Here is a 19453-nt window from a genome sequence, read left to right as displayed (position 1 = left end):
CGTCACTTGTCCAAGCAAGGGCAAGGCTACGGCATGGTTCGTGTGGTCATGAGCGCCGCCACTTGGTGGCGACGCTCATGAAGCACACACATACCTTGCTGCCGTACTACCACGGAGCGGCGCTATTTAATGGGAATATTGATGTAACAACGTTTGAAATAGCTTTGGGAACATCAACCAGGTGCAACCTGTCGATTGTTTTATTCGCTTTGCGACTCTCTAAACAAAAAAATTGGTGTCTGTGATGTTTCCACAACATAGTTGACATTTAGACAATAAAAATAGGTGCTAGAATTTTGTTTCAGTACCGCTTTAAGAACTCGGTAGGTACCCCACCCATAGGCCGTAATGCATTCGCTTCACTTTCGAGAAAATAGTGCCTCGTCTGCAGCGGGACATGGCAACACTGGATTAAGGTGCTCGATCAGCAGTGTAGCTCACTGCTGGTCAAGGCAAGGCGATGCACAGCTATGGTGAAGAGGACCGGAAGATTTTTGCACCTAATGTCGTCGATGGTGACGGCAGGATACGGTCGTAACTTCGACAAATGATGCCTTCATCAGTGACAGTAATAGGACGAGACAATCGTTGCTTACCTGTATTACCATGCAATCTATCACAATGACGAGACTTAACAAGGGCACCACGTTTCACAGATGGATAATCACTACTCAAAGATGCTCGAAATGCTATACCTCACATCATTTTGAGCATCCTTTAATTTATTAAAACCAGTAGAGAGGCGGACAGAGCCTGGTGAGGCTGCACGGCGGTGATGCCGCACTATCACTTAGCCCGTGTACTGCGGCAACCAAAGCATTTTCTCGTTGCCCCTCAGAAACCACAGCAAGGAAACACATGTACAACTACAATTTTGTGACTTGACATAAATCAGGTGTGAGCAGGAAACCCACGAGGAAAAGCAGTCAGCTCTCACAAAGCGTGTTAACCATAGTCTTGGCAGTTGCTAGGCCTAACGGCTTGACGAAACGGGCACACTAAAAAATACATCCTTTTCCGGACTCCCGGTTTGAGGGTTTTTTGGGTGGAAGATGTGTGGGCGTGGCACGAGCGCGCTAATATTCCTTCGAATAAGGGCCTAGACCCTGTCAGGTCCACTAAGCTACGGTGACTTGGACCCAGCTAGGAAGATATTGCTTTTGTGTTCATGATGGCTTATTTGTCACCCCCAAGTTAGCACAAAGCGGCTTGTCCCCTCTCCTTCCTACTGGCGTTTTTTCATTCCACCCAAGATAATCCTCCGACATAAAGCGGAAAGAAGTGGATTCGACGGCGACATGACCACTGAACTCTCACGAAAGTGGATGCCAGCACGACTTTGCAATATAAATTCGCGTAGGTAAAAAGCTGGAAAATCACTGCAAGAACCCAGCAGCCCTCAACGTCACCCACGGTGTCCGCTGCCAAAAAGATTGTTCATCAAATTCACGACACCAGTGACATCAAGGAAAGGAGGGGAAGCGATTAACTGCCGGAGTGATTTGAATCCCTTTGAGGGAAACTGCTGCTATGCTAGATAAGCAGAAGCATTAATAAAACATCCAAAATACAGTTTTCATCTACCAAAGCAAGCACCATCACTGTATTAATTTTCTAGAATCTGCTAAACCTTACACACAAGTAAAAGGTTAGAAGTCAAGAATGGAGCTTCCAACCTGAAAAGGCATGTTTGTATTGGCGTTGAAAGAACACCACAACCTACCATAGTAAAGCAGACCCTGGTGCAGCTTATCTTGAGCCATCTTCTGAATTTGCCGGAAGAATATCTTTTCTGAAAAAGCCGATTCAATGGAAGTGATGTACATGAATACCCCACTTTGACCATTTTGCAGAAAAACACACACTCTTACAACCCAAATGTTTGTACGTCAAAGGCCTCGTTCAGACAGGTTTCGCTATCAAGCACAAATGGCATCCATTCTCCAACACAAACATTTTCTTGTCTTCCGCATCCTTCATTTTGTGTTAACCATCATCTTCCACAACAATATTTTACATACACTCTTAACTATACAATTGCTTTAAAGAGAAATCGAAGTGGTTTTGTATTTGAGGAGAAACATCTAAATCGTCTTCATTTGGCCTCCAGAATCACGAATATCGAGATTATTTTTCAATTTGGTGCACGGAGGCTGCAGAAATTAATTTTTGAAGTACCGCTGAAGCCCCTCTTTCCCAGGGTGTGACGTCATATTAGGAGTCTTCGGAATCTCTGCTTTCGCGCATCTTCAGTGCCTGTGAAACCTACGCACGCGCACTCTGGCTATTTTTAAAAAGGTCAGAAACAGACGTTCCGACTGGTGTCAGTATGGAAAAATATACCTGGCAAGCTTGCAATTGCACGCACTGCCCACACGAGTGACACGCGCTTGGCAGCCCAAAGATCCTAGTATGACGTCCTGACTGGTCGGATGTTTCTCGTGATTTCTCGCACTTAGTTACATCCTCGGGGAAAGCGAATGCGATATTTAAATTCATGGGATAGAAATACGCCAGAATTCACCTCTAACTCATATATTTCAAGAAGTGTTTCAGCTTTCCTTTAAAGACTGTCTTCAACAGTATGAATAAAATGTTTAAGTTTTTTACGCTAGATCAGGGGTCGGCAACAGGGGGACCGCGAGGAGGTTTCATGCGGCTCCCAATACGATGCCAGCAGATGTCACTGGCAGAACTGCGAGTTTTGCCAGTGACATCTTTAGATTTGATTTATTTATAGGACTACTTTGGGCCCTGACCTGATGTGATAACAAGAATTAAAATGACACCGCACCGCCAACGTACAGAGGCTAGAAAGGGTTTCCTAGTGTCCCGAGCGTACGCTCTTTCAAGCGGCCACGCAGAAACCGGTTTGGATGACGCGCGCAGGTGGCGCTGCGTCCAGCAGGCGCGCTATTCTCCCCGTAGGCGGCCCGGGCGAAAATGGCGGAAGCACATGTTTCCGTGTGACAGAACCGAGCCGTCCGAGGGTCTTCCTTTGTTGTTTGTGCGGATCTGTGGATTACATCGCGGTGCACAACGAGAGACCAACGGTGTGTCATGCGTCAGTGTGTTGGATGCATCTGATCATGCCGGCGAAGAAAGGTAGGACCTGCTTCGTGCCGTTGTGCAAAGGCGGCTACAAATCGGCTGCAGAAAAAGTATCGTTGTTCCGGGCTCCAGTCGACCCCCTTCGTCGGCAAGAATGGGCGAGGAACATCAAGCGAGAAGACAAAGTTCTCGACGAAACCTGTGTCGTGTGTTCCCGTCACTTTGATGAACGCTACATAGAAAAAACTTTCAAGCACGTCATCAATGGCGAGCTCGTCGAGCTGGACCGCGAACGGCCAGTGCTCACCGACGACGCCGTCCCTACGATATTCCCCGACGCCCCCTCGTATCTGACAAGGCCTGTCCCCAAAAAGAGGAAAGAAAGGAACCTCGCTGACCGTGGTACCCCACCAGTGAAACGCAGGGCTGCAAGCGGATCCACGCATGACTGTGATCCTGGAAATGCCTGTACAGAACCAGCGCCGGAGACGCACCCGTTCAGCGACATTCTGCCACCCTCGATGTATTGCAGCAGAATCATTTTATCGAACGATCCAACGGCATTGTGCTTTGGATGGCACGCCAGGATGGAATCAGACGATGTGCGTGTCATAAAGCACGTTACGTTCTCGGCATGTGCCGAAGCCACCGCTGCACAGGGGAGCGCATACCTTTGCGCCATATATTGCCGAGGCATCAAAGTCGAAGAAATTTGTGTAAGTAGACGAGATGACGCCCTTGGGGCATTGAAAAAGGCCGAGCAATTGCTTCTTTGCCCAGGCTGTGAAATTGAGCCAGTGGCAGCTGGTCAGTGTGTCCAGTTTGGTTCCATGCACTTCGCAAAAAACTGCTGTGTGACAACACCCGACGGAAGAGCTTGTTTACGATGCAAATACACAAAAAAGCTCATCCAAAACCAGACGTACAGGCTCAAGAAGAACCGTCGAACAACATTTCAGCAACGGATTGCCAGGAAGTCCCTTCAGCTGTTCCGGGCGAAAAAAAGGCTAGAAAAAGCCCAAGAAAGTGTTGCAAAGCTTCGAACAGTCACAGAAACAATTTCCAGCTCAGTTTTGGAGGAGAAAATCAGGAGCCTCCCACCAAAGCAGCGTCTTGCTGTAAGAACCTGTTTTGAGGCGGCATCCAGAAAATCAAGCCGAGGCATGGCGTACGACATGCAGTGGGTCCTGGAGTGCATTTTGATGCGCATGAGAAGCCCCCAACTCTACGAGTATGTTAGAAGACACAAGATTCTTGCCTTGCCGAGCAAATCATGCCTGGACAAACACATGCAGGGATTTAAAAGCACGTTTGGTTTCAACACTAGTGTGTTTTCAGCTTTGGAAAAGAAAACACGAGACATGGACGAGTTCAGCCGCCATGGTGGTCTTGTGTATGACGAGATTAAGCTCTCCGAGAACATCAATGTGACGGCATCTGGCGAACTGACTGGCTTCGTTGACCTCGGTCCTTTCATGGAGGATAGCAACGAGACAGCACTGAGTGACCACGGCCTCGTCGTAGTATTTCAACCCTTTAAAGGCAAGTTAATTTAAATAAGTATGTCGTGACGGCAATACAATTGTACGTCTTTTTCGGTTGTTGTACATCCTAGAGCCTAGTCCACCTAGTGAAGTTTGTGATGTCATTTACAACATATTTACTTCAGTGATGCCTAAGCCGTGATTTACATTTTTATATTTCTCACAGTGAAACATCTTATTTTTGCAGGAAAGTGGACACAAATCCTCGGAGTCTTTGCTTCCAGAGGCAATGTAAAGGTGCCTGTCCTCTCGAAGATTCTCCTGGAGGCTACGATACTGGCTGAAAATTCCGGCCTCTTCGTCGATTTCTGGACAAGTGATGGTGCTCCCTGGAATCGCTGTCTCTGGAAGCTGCTCGGCATCAAAGGTGGATAATTTCCGTCCCAGAATCACAGTGAAAGGCTTTTGTTGCTTATCTCCTGTTATTCACAGATATTCCTTACTTGTGCAGCTTCGTCTAAGGAAATCACCTGCAAGGTTCCCCATCCTGTCGACACAGCAAGGAGCCTACACTTCATCTCCGATTTTCCTCATCTGATCAAATGCGTGCGGAATACTTTTGTCTCAAAAGGCGTACAGATTCCATGTGGTCATGCTCATGTTGATGTCATCAAAGAGGCATGGAAAAGGGACAAGGAAGCATTGACACTGAAAGTGATGCCACACATAACACAGGCACATGTACAACCGAACGCGTTTGAAAAAATGTGTGTGAATTTGGCTTTTCAACTGTTCAGTCAAGAGGTGTTGAAAGGGCTTTTCTTTTATAAAGGTGACTTGGAAAGAAGGTTCAGAACAACGGAGCCAACAGAGCAGTTTGTGAAGCTGATGGAGATGTTGATTTTCGTGATGTCATCCAGGGTCCCGTCTAAGGGCCTTCGAGCCCAGTCAGGAAGTGCCCAGTTTTTGAAAAAGTTCATTGCCTTCTTAAGTGAATGGGAAGAGTACGCTGCCCAACACGGTGGTGGATTCCTAAGCGCAGGGACTGCCCTTGGACTCCGTGTGACTCTACAGAGCACACTGTCACTTCTGGACTATCTGATTACCTCAGTGCACTACAAGTACTTGTTGACTGCAAACCTTAGTCAAGATAAACTAGAAAACATCTTTGGGATTGTGCGACAATCCTTTGGATGTAATGACCACCCCTCCCCTGAGCAGTTTTTGGTCATTATTAACAACCTAACTTTCTACAGCCTTGCAAGACCACCAAAGAATGGAAACTCGCCAGCTGAGCTTGTAACTGCACTTTTGCAGCCATCTGATGCTGGAAAAGAAAAGGCTGCTCGTGTAACGGCGCTCGTTGATGAACTGTTGGACGAGGGAAGTCTGACTCATGCCGCAGTTGTGCTAAAAGAGCACAGTAGCCTGATTGACCACCACGTCTGTGTCGAGAAAAGAAGTGACAGTCGGCTGATATATTACGTAGCGGGTTACGTTGTCCGCAAGTCCCTCAAAAAATTCCCGTGCCCAGAATGTGCATCTTGCTTGAGTGTCCTGCCCCTGCAGGCCGAGTGCAATGGCAACGCCTCATTGACGAGAGAATTCGATCATGGGGGTTTGCTGTACCCTTCGAAACCACTGGAGGCACTGGTAACCAGACTGGAAAACGCCTTCACTGTTTTCTTTACCAGAAACAAGCTCCATGCTAAAAGCATGATCTGTTTCCTGCGCTTCCTTCAGGGGCATGCACTGCAGGAGGTTGGCTGCAGTGAGCATGGGCGCTTGGTCACAGCAAATGTCATCAAATTCTATGCTCTGACCAGGATGCATTTCTTTGCTAAGGCTGTTAACAAGGATCGAGATCCCCAAAGGGAGAAGCAAAAATTGCTCAAAATGAGGCGATGCCGGTGAGGACCGGACTGCGGTACTGGAGAGGCAGAGCACACCAAATAAATTTTTCGCAAACAAAGACCTGGAATAGACATTTAGCTTTGTGATGTTTTTTGTGGATAATTCGCAAGTTTGTATGCTCTTTTCCTTTGCTTGCGCGAATATACCTTTAATTCGTTTCCCGAGCAATGAGGAGATGAAGGGGTTGTTTGTTACGCGCGCTGCGCTTGCTGGCGTCTGCAACGGTCGATTAGTAAAATAAAAATAAATGTCATGTTGCACACACTCTCGTCATCATCTCATTTTAGTGATTTACTTCCAACCTTTCTTACATAAAAGGCGAGCGCGTGCAGCAGATGAAACTACACTCAAGGCTTCTCTATTGACCGTACCGCTCCGCGCGGTCTGTCTCAAGCGCGCTGCGGAGAACGTCCGCCGAAGCAGAGAGGTTTTGCAAGACTCGTAGAGAAGTGGTCTTTTTATATATATATATATATATATATATATGCGTGCGTGAAGATTAAACGATAGCGAGCGCTACAACAGCCACACATTTACATCCGGAGACGCGTCTCCCGTTGAAAATCGCGCGCCTACCGCCAAGCGACAGCGCGCCTGCAGGCAGCAGCGCCACCTGCCCGCGTCATCGCAAAATATTGCCGCTCCTCGGCCGCGTTGACGACACTAGGAAACCCATTCTAGCCTCTGTAGCCAACGTGCTGGCATTTTGAATGGAACACGAGAGCAAGTAAACTGTCGTTCCCATTGCTCAATTCACGCAGGAATTAACCAAGCTCAGCATGTCCCTAAAAAACAGTCAGTTTAAGGGGGCGTCCAAACAGGATACCACAAAACGCACGATTTCGACGAATTGTGCGGCGCTCCGCTTCCCACTGTTTTTCTTTGCCAGGGGGAAACTTCCTCCAATCAAATCTTCCCCTCGCGATTTTACGGGGGGGAGTTTCCCCCCGGCAAATTTGACGGGGGAGGTTTCTCCCCAACAAAGAAAAACGGCCAGATGCAGAGCGTCGCATGATTTGTCGGAGTCGTGCGTTTTGTCGTATCCTGTTTGGAGACCCCTTAATTTGACAGTTGTTGCTTTTCGGACAATTTTTATTAGAACACTTCGAACAAATAGTTGTAATTTAATAATGGTGAATTTTTTTTGAAGGTGAGAATCCCGAGCTCGTAGCTCTATGTTTGGCAGGTGCTCCTGCTGATCGAGAGTTTGCGCAGCCGAGAGGCATCCTTCAACAAAGAGCTCGCGCTTGCAGCCTAGTAGTGGAATTGTTGTACATTACAAAAAGATGGAAAGCAAAAAATAAAGCGAAACAAAGGGCAAATGAACACAGTTAAGTATAAAATATGTGAATATGTTAAAAGAGCAGAGCTACTTTTTGAGTGAAAATTAATCGACGAGATTAGATCACTATAGCGCATGCTATTTCTAGCGCTTGAACGTGAGAACCGGGACTCATAACCGCTTGCCTGCGGGCCGCGTCCCAGCGAGTCGTGGGCTGCATGCAGCCCACGCGCCACGTGTTTGAGACCCCTATTTTAGAGGTACCAAAAGAAGCATGTCAAGATTTATCTACAGTATCTGCCTATGCATTGATGCTTGTGTTGTCTCCGTGGCATGGCCTAGACTACACCTAGTGGTCCAAAGCTGGGTTCACGAGTTTCTGGCACCTTGAACTTTTGTTCGCTCAGCATGTGTACACTCAAATAAAGCCGACAACCTTCTCATTTTCCACGTTTTAGATCCTTTTGATGTGAAACACTCAACTGCCCCTGCTAGAGCGCGCTGTTCTATGGGCATTTCTCGCGGGTCGAAACATCCAAGTTGATTCATGTCAAACGGTTCGCGTGGGCTAATCAATTGTGTGGAACTTTGATTTTGCAATTCCGATGCGCGTAAAAAGAAAAAATTCATGGCGTGAACTATGCAAAGAGGTACGACTTATACAAAGGTCCGACTTGTATATCAACTCTTCTGCGAAAACTGCTCAGTATACGGAAGTGCAACTTATACAAGGGTGTGACTTATAGTCCAGAAAATATGGTAAGTTCATGGACTTTACGAAGCATTCGAGCAACATTTGTTTCTTTTAAAATCCATTTAATCCAGATCTTAGCCAGGTTCGAGAGTGATACCAGATGGAGCTGGCTGATCTGCAAACAGATAATGAGTTGAAGAACGCTTTTGCAGCAACCGACCTTGTTACATTTTATGCTGGCTTTTCAGATTCTAAGTTCATAAATTTCAAGAAACTTGCAGCCACCATAATTACAGTGTTCGGGAGCAGATATGTCTGCGAGCAAACTTTTTCATGAATGAAGTACACAAAATCCAACTTGCATTGACGAATGACCAACGAGCACCTACACATAGTTTTGGGACTCGCAGTTAGTTGGGAGTTTTAGAATAGCGCACACTAAAGCTTTGCGTATGCAAAGAATAGCGTTTTCACCACTGCACATGCGCCGAACGCTAACCCAGTTATGCGCTTTGCGTGTGTACACAAAGAGACTGCGCCAGTGCTTTGAGCTCCTCCAAGGCAGATTCGTAATGAGAAGTTGGCTAAAGCCAAGACGAGCAGAGTTAAAAAATGGCAGCTCTCAGGACCATGGCTACGCACTTTGGCAGCGTCGTGAGTGTAATGTCGGCGGCATCCTCATGAATAAGATTTTCAATACGGGAAGACGTTGCACTCGGTTTGGAAAACCCAGTAAGATGGGCAACGATCACCGGCAACTTGATGCTTGCAACACGCAAACATTTCTTGGCAAAGGTATGGTGTGCAAAGGTCAGTACACGAGACTTCTTTTGCTGAGGCAACGCAGGCGGACACGACCGGTCGACCGCTTGCGTCGCATTCTCATGTTGAAACAAATTTAAAATGTTACTCTCGACCAAAAACACTTTTTTTTTCCTCAAATTAGACCATTTCGTGTGTGAAATAAAAATTGTGACTATCTTGGTGGCATTGCAAGTGCGAGATGCTTGGGCTTTTGCGTCGCGGCGGAGAAACGCTATTCTAAAACTCTTTTGCATAGCGTGCACTAAAGCAAGCGCTCAATCTAGTGCTAGTATGCACTAAAATTGCGTATGTTATTCCAAAACTTCCTAGTCACTTAAATGTGGATGTCCGTAGTTTAGCGAGCGCAGTTCAACACCAGAAGTCTCACCGAGAGGAGTCTCTAGCTTTTTGTAGATTGTTAGAAACGTTGTCTCATGTTATGTGTCGTGAAATAAAAAGCTGTTCATTTTCGATTTATGTATGTCAATGTGAATTCGTGCAAATGCTTTTTTTTACTTTTCTTTTTAACACCCCCCCCCCCTCCCCCACCCCCACCGGCGACACTGCCCACTGCACTAAAAGGTTGCCGACCACTGGGCACATACTGCTGAAAGAATCCTTCCAGTTACAACTACGACCACTGAACTCCAGACTAGAAAGTATAAAAGCGCCGAAAAAAACAAGGACCAAGATGAAGTAAGGCAACACAAGGCACTAAAGAAAAAGACAACAAGTCTCAAGTGCCTTGATGCATCCTCTTAGTTTCTAGCTAGTCAGCACAGTGCAATACCTCGAACAAACAACAGGGATATTACTTTTTACAAACTCTTGCAAAATCCTTTGCCAAAATGCCTTGCATTCAATACAAATAAATTTCAGTGTAACAAACTCGCTGTGGCATGCGCTTTTCACCCCTACGAACCTTGTCCATGACCCTATCGCATGTCTTCAGGGCTATCTGACCTCAGTTAAACCATTTTCGTCCCGATTTTCGTGCAACTCAGCGCACCGAGAATATATATCCTACATCTTTTTCAGAATTCACTGATTCGGGAGGTTCGGCTATGAAAATAGCAGTGTGTCGAACCGAAAAAAATACGGGTTCGGTTACGATTCAGGTTCAGGTAAATTAATTTTGTTCCAGTTCAGTTCCGGTTCGATTAATTCGATCCGCGAACCGGTTCGCGAACCGGTTCGGAAATTATAAATGACAAATTGCAACATCAAAATAAATTACAAATAAAACATCTGAAATCAGCACATACGAAATGGGATACATTGTAGTGTAAGGCTCAGGGATTTCTACCAGGAATGGTTTCTTTATGTGCACTCAAAGGTTACCTCACCGACGTTTACGCATTCGGACTTCATCTAATTGGGTCCGACGCAGTAGCTGTAAAATCCGCGACCTCCTTACAAACCCACTTACAAGTAGAACTCGCTAACTATCCCGCCACCTCGGCGTGTGAGCAATTGAAGGAACAGTGGGGAGAAAATACAGCTTTCTTTATTTGAACTAGCCTTCGGTAACTCAACTTAGACCCTTAAAGAAGTTTTCATTAAACAAGATATGGAATATGAAAAACACTTCACCGAACGCAACGCCAGAAGGACGTAATAGGATAAATATTAAAATAGAAGAGTTCGCTGTCTCACAAATATGTTAGCTTCTAAGTGCCTATACGAAACCGGATGCATTATTATCAAACTCCACAGCCTTTTCTTTTCTCATTCCGATGGAAGCAAGCTTCAAGAACTCGCGCGTTCTAGAAACGTGTTATGAAATGAGCACACAGCAGCATTTAGGATTTACGAGATTGTAGGAAAATGAAATCCCGTGACGGGATTTTTTTTTTTTTTTTGCACAGCCTTCCAATTCTTTTTTTTCCGTGCAAGCCGCGACCAGCGCAATACTGGTTCCTATGTCAAGATTCATGGATGCAGCGTTTATATTCCTAAGACTGAGTGGAGAAGAAAAATATGTAAACGAGGTGTGTGTCAGTTGACGGCACTTAAAAAACAAATGGCATTGATAGCACATTCATTGTCAACAGCGCGTAGCCGAACCGTTTTGACATGAGCCGGTAACCGTTATTTTTTTTCCGGTTCAGTTCCGGTTCGGGTTCATCGCGATAACAATATAACGGTTCGGGTTCGGGTTCAGTTCCGGAAAAAATACCGGTTCAGTTCCGGTTTTCGGTTCGGTTTCGGTTCGACACCCTGGAAAATAGTCTTGCATTACATTAACTCGTGGCTGAACATGGTAGCCTTTGAATAGAGGGGCTTGTGCAGACGTTCATGGTGTGCACGCACATTTGCAACCAAAAACTTTCGAAGCGGGAATTTTTTTGAAAGCATTTTCTGAGATAGGTGGATTGCACAATCCACATGGTCCATCACACATAAGCTAGCAGCCATATGAGCTTTGATGTTGACTTTGACTGATTGACCTCCACACGGCTACGGCACAGCTAGAGCTACACCACGGCTAGCATGATGATTATTCAGATATTAGAGCTTCAAATCCAGAGCCATAGCTGCTTCTACTAGATTCATACAATAGCACCAGCCATAGCCAATTGCAATCACGTTTCAAGCAACCCGTGTGTGTGCTTATCCCTGCGTGTAGCAGACAAAGTAGCAATTGTGATAAAGAGCACTTCTCTTTTACAGCGGTGTCTATTCCTCACCTTCCATCTGGGTGTTGACGAGCTTGGACAAAGAGCATGCCACAACCCAGTACGACTCCACGTAGCTCGCAAGGATGCACTGGAGGAATTCCAGCATGCAGATGTTCTTCTCATCCAGGATGACCTGCACAGAGTAGGCAATGCAAAGCAAACAGTGAAGACTAAAACAAGTATGCTAGTCATCTTCACTAATGGAATGACCACCACAATCTCCCAAATTCTTCGAGTGGCACCACAAAATTCAAAGCACTGTAACTCTAAATGAAGAAAGATTCTAACAAATTAGTCTACTTCAACTGATCCCAAATATTGCCAATGGCACATCTTGCCAACCTATTACATTATACCCATTGCGCGTCATGCCTTAGTTCCCGTGTCAAATTTCAGTGTCCGAAAAATGTCAGGATCATTAAAAAAAGTGAAAACGATCCACCAGCTGCAGGAAAACTATTCCCACTAAATAATAATAAAACTGCTGGATTTAATAGGCAACTTAAAGGGGCGATGCAACAATTTTAACTTCGAAAGAATTTGCAGTTTTAAATTTTTACATTGTTTATCTTACCAAAAGGAACAGAGAAACCACCTCATTCTTTTGAAATATCGCGATTCCGTTGCGTAATAGCAAAAAAAAAAAAGAACGGGGAATATTTCGCGATTCGCAACCGTGCTGTGGCGACCATGGGAACTAAGGCGTGACGCGCAATGGGTATGATGGTAATAGGTTGGCGAGATGTGCCATTATGGGCTCAATCTAATGCCATATTTGATCAACATTGTCGTTTCAAAATGAGTAAATACAACAAAAACCTCATGTCATTGACAAAGTTGTACTATATTCAGTTTAAATGGCACCATCTGTCTGAGGTGAAAGAAACTATTCCTTCCTTGAGCCTCATCTCGTTGTGCTACTACGTCAGTTGAACTTCTTTACAAAAAGGCAAGCTCCTTGTTCTCCCACCCCCTCTCCCCTTCTACACATTGCTCAGACCAACCTTCAAGGTCGCCATGTGAATCACAAGCAGAAGCCGCGCATGCTGGAAGCTGTGAAAGAGAATGCAACCGGTCCTTTCCCAGCCCCATTGCACATCACTGCGCACATGATTCGGAAGACGGTGTACGAGTTGAGGGTGGTTTGGAGGCGCTCGAAACATAATCGTTTGACATTTTTTTGTAAAGAACTAACGTGCGTTAGCAAAATTTGTTTTCAATTCTTTAATCCAGACGCGACAGGGAACAACAACCACAATTATTTGACAGAAGTCCAAACATTGTTGCACGGCCATTTTCAGAAATCCCTAAAGGTCATGCGAGAGCTGCAAACCTGAGTGCTTCCAAATCTATTTCAGAGGCCAATCTATCTCTTACTGTGTGTCATGAGGCTCTAGCCATACAGGACATTATCATGACTTTTTGCGACATAGATCACCAAGTCAGAAAAGAGTTCCTCCCCAATGGATGAATGCACCTTAGACTCGAGGTACACATTACTCATTACAGTCGATTCTCAATAATTCGAAGCTCAGGGAAATAGCAAAATGGTTTGAATTCAGCAAAACTTCAAAACCAACACTATGCCTCGTGGTACCACATAGATGCAGATGCCTGCCGAAACATCCCGGCGCAGGGTTTGGGCCACGAAACACACCACGCCTGGAATCTTTTGCTGCAAGACGTCCCGCAGAGTCACTGTAGCTGATGTCAAGACAAGGCAACTAGAGAACTCTGTTTGAAAGATGTGCTCCGGCAAAATAGACACCGACAAGCCAATGCCCACACCACCAGCTGAAGCAACTCGCCCTCGGTGCAAACATTGTCGCGCGTTTCGGTTGCATGACCATCGGCACACTCAACACTTCCTCATCACCGTCTTCATCTTGAATTGCTCGTACCGTCGAGACCGGTTATAACGAAGTCGGTTATAATGAAATAGCGGCTACAGCGAAGCTATCCCAATTTCTCATTTTCTTTTGCGCTTTGTTATTACCGAAGTCGGTTATAACGAAATAGCGGATATAGCGAAGTAATTTCAGATTCCCGTTGACTTCGTTATAACCGGTCTCGGTCTCGACAGTACTGCAGACTGCCCAGGACCTTGTAGATTGCTCGGAAGTATTCAATCTTGGGGCACTTCGCGCAAAGGTTGCCTCGTGTCCTGCATTCTCGAGCGCCGACCAGGTGCCCTAAAGAATCTCACCGGTAACATTTCCGCATCGGAACTGTCAGACACCGCCGTTCACTGGACAATACCTGGCTTTCTCGACTCGCTGGACATCAAGGGCTTCGCGCCCCTCCTCGAAAATTTGGAAACCTTCTGCCGCTTGCTCAAATGTTTGCAGAATTTCAACAGCCCAGGCCAACATCATTGCGACCCTTTCAGAAAAAGTTTCAGCCGCATTTCCATGCTTCAAATTCCATCAACGCCCTTGCCCCGCAACGTTGCCTATAAGAAGTCACCGTGGTTGCACATCTTCGACAGTTGTCCGGTGATATTCACGTACGGCCATATTGATTCGTCGGGAACTTGTCGTTGTAGCATGAACAGACATCGTTTAACAAGCACATTCACAGTGCTCGTAAAATGTTACTCCAGTAGGTCAAGTGCCTCGGTGAAAACCACTGATCTCTGCTGTAATAGACTGGATCACGGATCGAGGCTAGTCTTGCTGGGATTGAGCGGCACCACCTGCAGCCATAACTCGACACTAGCTAATGCGTGGGACTTCGTGACTACACTGTCAAACATTTTTCATGCTTTTTCCGGTTTGTTCATTTGGCCCTTCTGAATCATGACACAAACACTACACAACACTACACATGACACAAACACTACACATGCCTCAGAAAAAGCAGCGAAGTGCATATTATATTATTCGTCCCTCATTCGAAAAATTATGAGTCATACCACATATTTCCATTTGCAAGACGCAGCAACGCTGTTATTTTGGCACTGAAAAATTTATACAAGCTTGATCATGCTGACAAGCTGACAAAAATTATACAAGCTTGATCATGCACAAAATGTGTGATAGGCCTTCCAGGGAAGAAGAGAAGGGCATCAGAATGGCAGCGCCTAACTAAGATTCACTCATTTCTAACACACGCCGTGAGATGGCGCAGCATGAAAGGAAAGGCTGCAAAACGCGAACTACGCGAATGACTTTGCTTTTGCACGCTCCAACCCTCTACCCTGAATAGCTCAGTTGGTAAAGCACTTGGCTCACGATCTCAAGGTGGAGTTCAAGTCCTGCCGGGGACTGTAGTCTTTTTTAATGGTTCCCTATGGGCGTAATACTTTTCGGTGTCGGTTTTTTGTTACAGCTAACTGTTACAGCCAAACGTTATAGAACTCCATAAAAATTGGCTGATAAAACAGATTCTGTGTAAAACGTAACCTGCAGAAAGTAATAGAGTTTCTTTTATAAGGGATTGTGTACAAGTGTGGGACATGCCCGCACAGTAAACATGTTATTGTACTAAAAATATGTGTGTGAAGGTAGACCACAAGCACAGCACCCAGAGAAAGAAACTTATAGGGATACTTCAACGAAATTTGAAATATAATCGTTGTGTTCACCAATAGGCTGAATATGATCCACAATATCCATAAATGACAATCACATGTTTGTATCTTGAGCCTGATGGCTGTATTTTTCGTTACAAACGGCCCACTCTGGCAAACGCTCGGAGAGCAGCCAGCGGAGACCACGTCACATCCACAGCAATCGTGACAAAGTTTGTCTCGAGACCTTACGTCCAGACGCGGCGGATGCTGCGAGCTATCCCAGCTAATCCGCTCTGTGGATGTAGCCCGTGATACGCTTTCCGCGCATTGCTGTGCCCCGTCTCCAAGGTCACGTGACATTCACACAGCCTTGGATAAGCCCCGATGGCTCATAGCATCCACTGAAAGCAGCCGAAGCACACCAGCGATCGGGTCACCGCAAGTAACCCCAAAGCTGTCTTTGCACGAATTTTGAGTGACGGGTTAATCTTCTATAATCTTGTAGAAGGACAATAGCGACTTCTGAGAAACAAAAGAGGAGTCTCAGGGAGAGGGGAGTTCCTCCTTCCCCTATTCTCTCGTGGTAGCCGGAGGCGAGACAGTTATCGTCACTACCTCTCAAGGTTCCTAGACGGGCATTACAAACGAGGCGTTAGTGACATTCACCAGGTGCTCTTTGCTAATCGTTTGTTTTAAAATTCCTTTTCATGGCTTTTTCAACAAGAGATTGGCGTGTCTGATGTGATAATGCTCCATTGAACACGAATGGACCAAAAAAAATCGGCGCCGAAATTTAATAGTAGTATTGCTTTAGGGGTGAAACCAAGGCCCTTACCTTCAAGCGCTCGTCATCGTTTCTGAGCAGCTCGCTGGAGTACTCGTCGTTCTCTTGGTCCCATTCTATGCAGTTGGCCCATTTGCGATGATGGCTGGACACAGCTTGGCCAGATTTCTGAGAACCAATGATGCAAGCCATCAAGATTAACTAATCTGCAGAACAATTTTGCAGACGTAGCAGTAGGACAAAACATCCAAAGCTCAAGAAATTATCTTGCACTTCTCTAAAACTCAGTTTTTCTTTTAATTTATTAATTTAGTAAGTTGAGGATGTCAATACTAGAGGAGCTATAGGCGACTCCTGTAAGCTAAAGGTGTGCGTGCTGGTCAGGCAAAATGGCGGACAAAAGGAGGTGCGTTTCATCATTCAGCATGCGAAACACCTTAGATCTCTTGCATTGCAGCACAGAATCAATGTTTGATATGAAAGCAAAGTACTTTTTGGTTAATAAGAACTCTCTTCCAGTAATGCACAAGACGACACGGTGGCAGTGCAAATACAATTACCATATATAATGTTTTGTTTGCCAGCTCAATTGCACATTTGGCCAAAGCTAGAGTTTTGGTTTTATTTTGGGGGTACTAAATTTTGCGAGGTGGATGATATGGAAAATCCCCGAGCGCCTTCATAGGTGGCAAGCTATGAAGGCACTCATTATTGGTTTATTTTGGGGGTACTAAATTTTGCGAGGTGGATGATATGGAAAATCCCCGAGCGCCTTCATAGGTGGCAAGCTATGAAGGCGCTCGTTTTTTGGTTTATTTTGGGGGTACTAAATTTTGCGAGGTGGATGATATGGAAAATCCCCGAGCCAAGCTAGTATAAAACAACAAAGTATCATCCTCTGGCAGGTCATCAAAGTGTGGATAAGGGTTTGCATTGGCTTTGTCAGATGTGCTTTGAACGTCGTCCTTGGGTTTTCTTTTAAAGAAAACAATGAATGACCCCAATAGGCTGGTAAACTTTTGCAGTCAAGAACAAGTGATTTTATGCTACAAACTACTTGTGACCGGCATCACAAGCACAAAAAGAAAGTGAAGAAGCTCCATCTCAACACTTCCCCTGAGATAGGGATCAAGGCATTGCGGCCAGTTGTGCAATTTGGACGCCATGCCCCGGGTGTACAGGCTTCGCAGGATTACAATTGTGCAAAGAACATTCTTTTGTGTTAGCAACTGTAACCATGATTGTAGCAGTTCTGCTTGAAAAGTCTGAAGAGCTTGAAGGCCAAACATGATGCGACTACAAGTCGGCAAGAAATGTCAGCAAAAGCATGGAATGCGGTTGCTTGTGTAGGCATGCATTCTGACTTATAGTTTATTCTATTTCCCAGATGATGTTGATACAGAATGTTGATATGAATCTACACAGAATTATGACTACCGTAATATCCCGTGCAAATGCCCACTCAAAATTTGGAGATAATCATGCAACACTGGGGAATGGGCACTCCTTAGGTCAACATTATGTTAAGATGTCTTTTGTGTATTTGCTGAATGTTACAAAATTGAGGGGTGAGCGCTAATTTTAGGATGGGTGGATGCTCAGTATTTTATGGTAGATAAGGTAAATAAAACGCACAGAAGCTAGACGGAGAAAAGAAGACAGGATGAGCGCAGATTGAAAAGAAGACAGAATGAGCGCTGATCAAGAACCAACTCGCCTGCATTGCCCCTTTAGTACAGAATTGTGTGTTATCATATGAATTTTTGTTTGTGTGAATGTAAACTGATGTTGAACGAAGCAGTCTGAATATTGTTTGCACAATACTGATGTTTCGCCCGACTAGGTAGCCCACCATTTTTTGTGAGTAGCAGGCGATTTGCCAATATGTAGGTCTGCTCATAAAGCAAAATGCAAAAATATCCAGATTAAAAAAAAAAATGCAAATCAGAATTATTTGATCTAAATCAGATTAATTTGATTTAAATCACTGTGGCTAGAAAATAGTGATTCTTAATTGCTACTTGTATTTGTAAACATGAAAGATTGATTTATTATTTTGTCAGAAGACTGATAACAATGTCAAAAAAGGATTACCGTATTTACTCGAGTAATAGCCGCACTATTTATGAACAAGGACCTTGTGTCTACTTTCCCGCAAAGCATATATACAGCCAATCATCGCGTTGCGCATAAACAACATAGCGAATAACTAGATCGAGAACACGATTCGCCATACAAATGCAATCTTCACAGATGGTATCTTCGCGCCGAAGACGTTATCTCTATCCTGTAAAACGCCGAAATCATGCTGTCGATCACGGTGATTGACAATACGTATGCTTCACGAGAAAGCGAACCCTCAGGTTTTCTTCATAAACAGTGCGGCTATTACTCGAGCAGATATGGTACTGCAAATTTAAAGTGCAGTTTAATTAATAATTTTTTATTGATGCAAATCCATCCATTCTAGAATAAGAACAGCTTGATTTTTTTTGTTAGCTAAAAAGCTTTATTTGCTTTTTCTTTCGCATTCCGATTTACTTGCGATAAGACGATCCTTTTCTAAATTCATTTATTTTTTTTGCACTCTGAATTGCTTGCAATAAGACATTACGACAACTGTGGAAAACAGGGGAAGTTGACAAAACACTGACGGGACGAGATGGCCATATCCGAGCCTGTATGGTGCAACTCTTCAATGGAACCGTCAAAAGGAGGTTGACTCAAATTCTGTACTCGATTGAATCCATCTACGAATGATCTGGATGCTCATTCCGGGGGAGTATGAAGAAACTTTATATTTATTAACTCGCGTCAAGCAAAACTGCGATTTCAAGGAACTCGTGCAGAGTTTGCCAGATCATTGCAATAAACATCACTTGTTCTTTTGTGGTTCGCAAAAATGTCCTGTTTCTTTGCAGCTCATTCTAATAAAAGTAGAGCTGCTGATATAACAAACACCAAAGTGGACACATTTTGCAGAGATTCCAGAAAACTTGTATAATCCACAAACTACAAGTTTCTATACCCAAACTTCAATGATCAACTTGTAGGTTTCCCTTTCAAACACACCAGCTAGTCATCTCCTCAGGTAGCGAAGTGGCAGCATATTGAACAGGGTATTATGTTGCGCACGAAGGGCTCTGTAGGTGTTCGATTGATAAAATCTTCAAAACAAACTCGAAAGCTAGCAAGACCAACTACGGCAACGAACAAGACAATTGTGAGCAAGCCGAAAGCAATCA

At 44.8% G+C, this 19453-nt stretch overlaps 1 protein-coding gene across 2 annotated transcripts in view; it reads right to left on the bottom strand.

Moving 5' to 3' along the window:
• Nucleotides 1-19453, bottom strand: part of LOC8027559 (glycerol-3-phosphate acyltransferase 1, mitochondrial) — a 108930-nt gene that overhangs the window by 1581 nt on the left and 87896 nt on the right. For both annotated transcript variants that reach the window (XM_029989315.4, XM_029989306.3), the window contains exons 19-21: nt 16260-16376; nt 11920-12043; nt 1724-1792 (exon numbers count right to left, since the gene is read on the bottom strand). In XM_029989315.4, coding sequence (XP_029845175.2) covers nt 1724-1792; nt 11920-12043; nt 16260-16376 — 310 coding nt within the window. The remainder of the gene's footprint in view (nt 1-1723; nt 1793-11919; nt 12044-16259; nt 16377-19453) is intronic.

Source organism: Ixodes scapularis, unplaced genomic scaffold, assembly GCF_016920785.2.
Source record: "Ixodes scapularis isolate PalLabHiFi unplaced genomic scaffold, ASM1692078v2 PGA_scaffold9__187_contigs__length_104089568, whole genome shotgun sequence".
Classification (NCBI taxonomy): Eukaryota; Metazoa; Arthropoda; class Arachnida; order Ixodida; family Ixodidae; genus Ixodes; species Ixodes scapularis.
The sequence above is the reverse complement of the archived record's forward strand: the minus strand, read 5'-3'. Positions and strand labels throughout refer to the sequence as shown.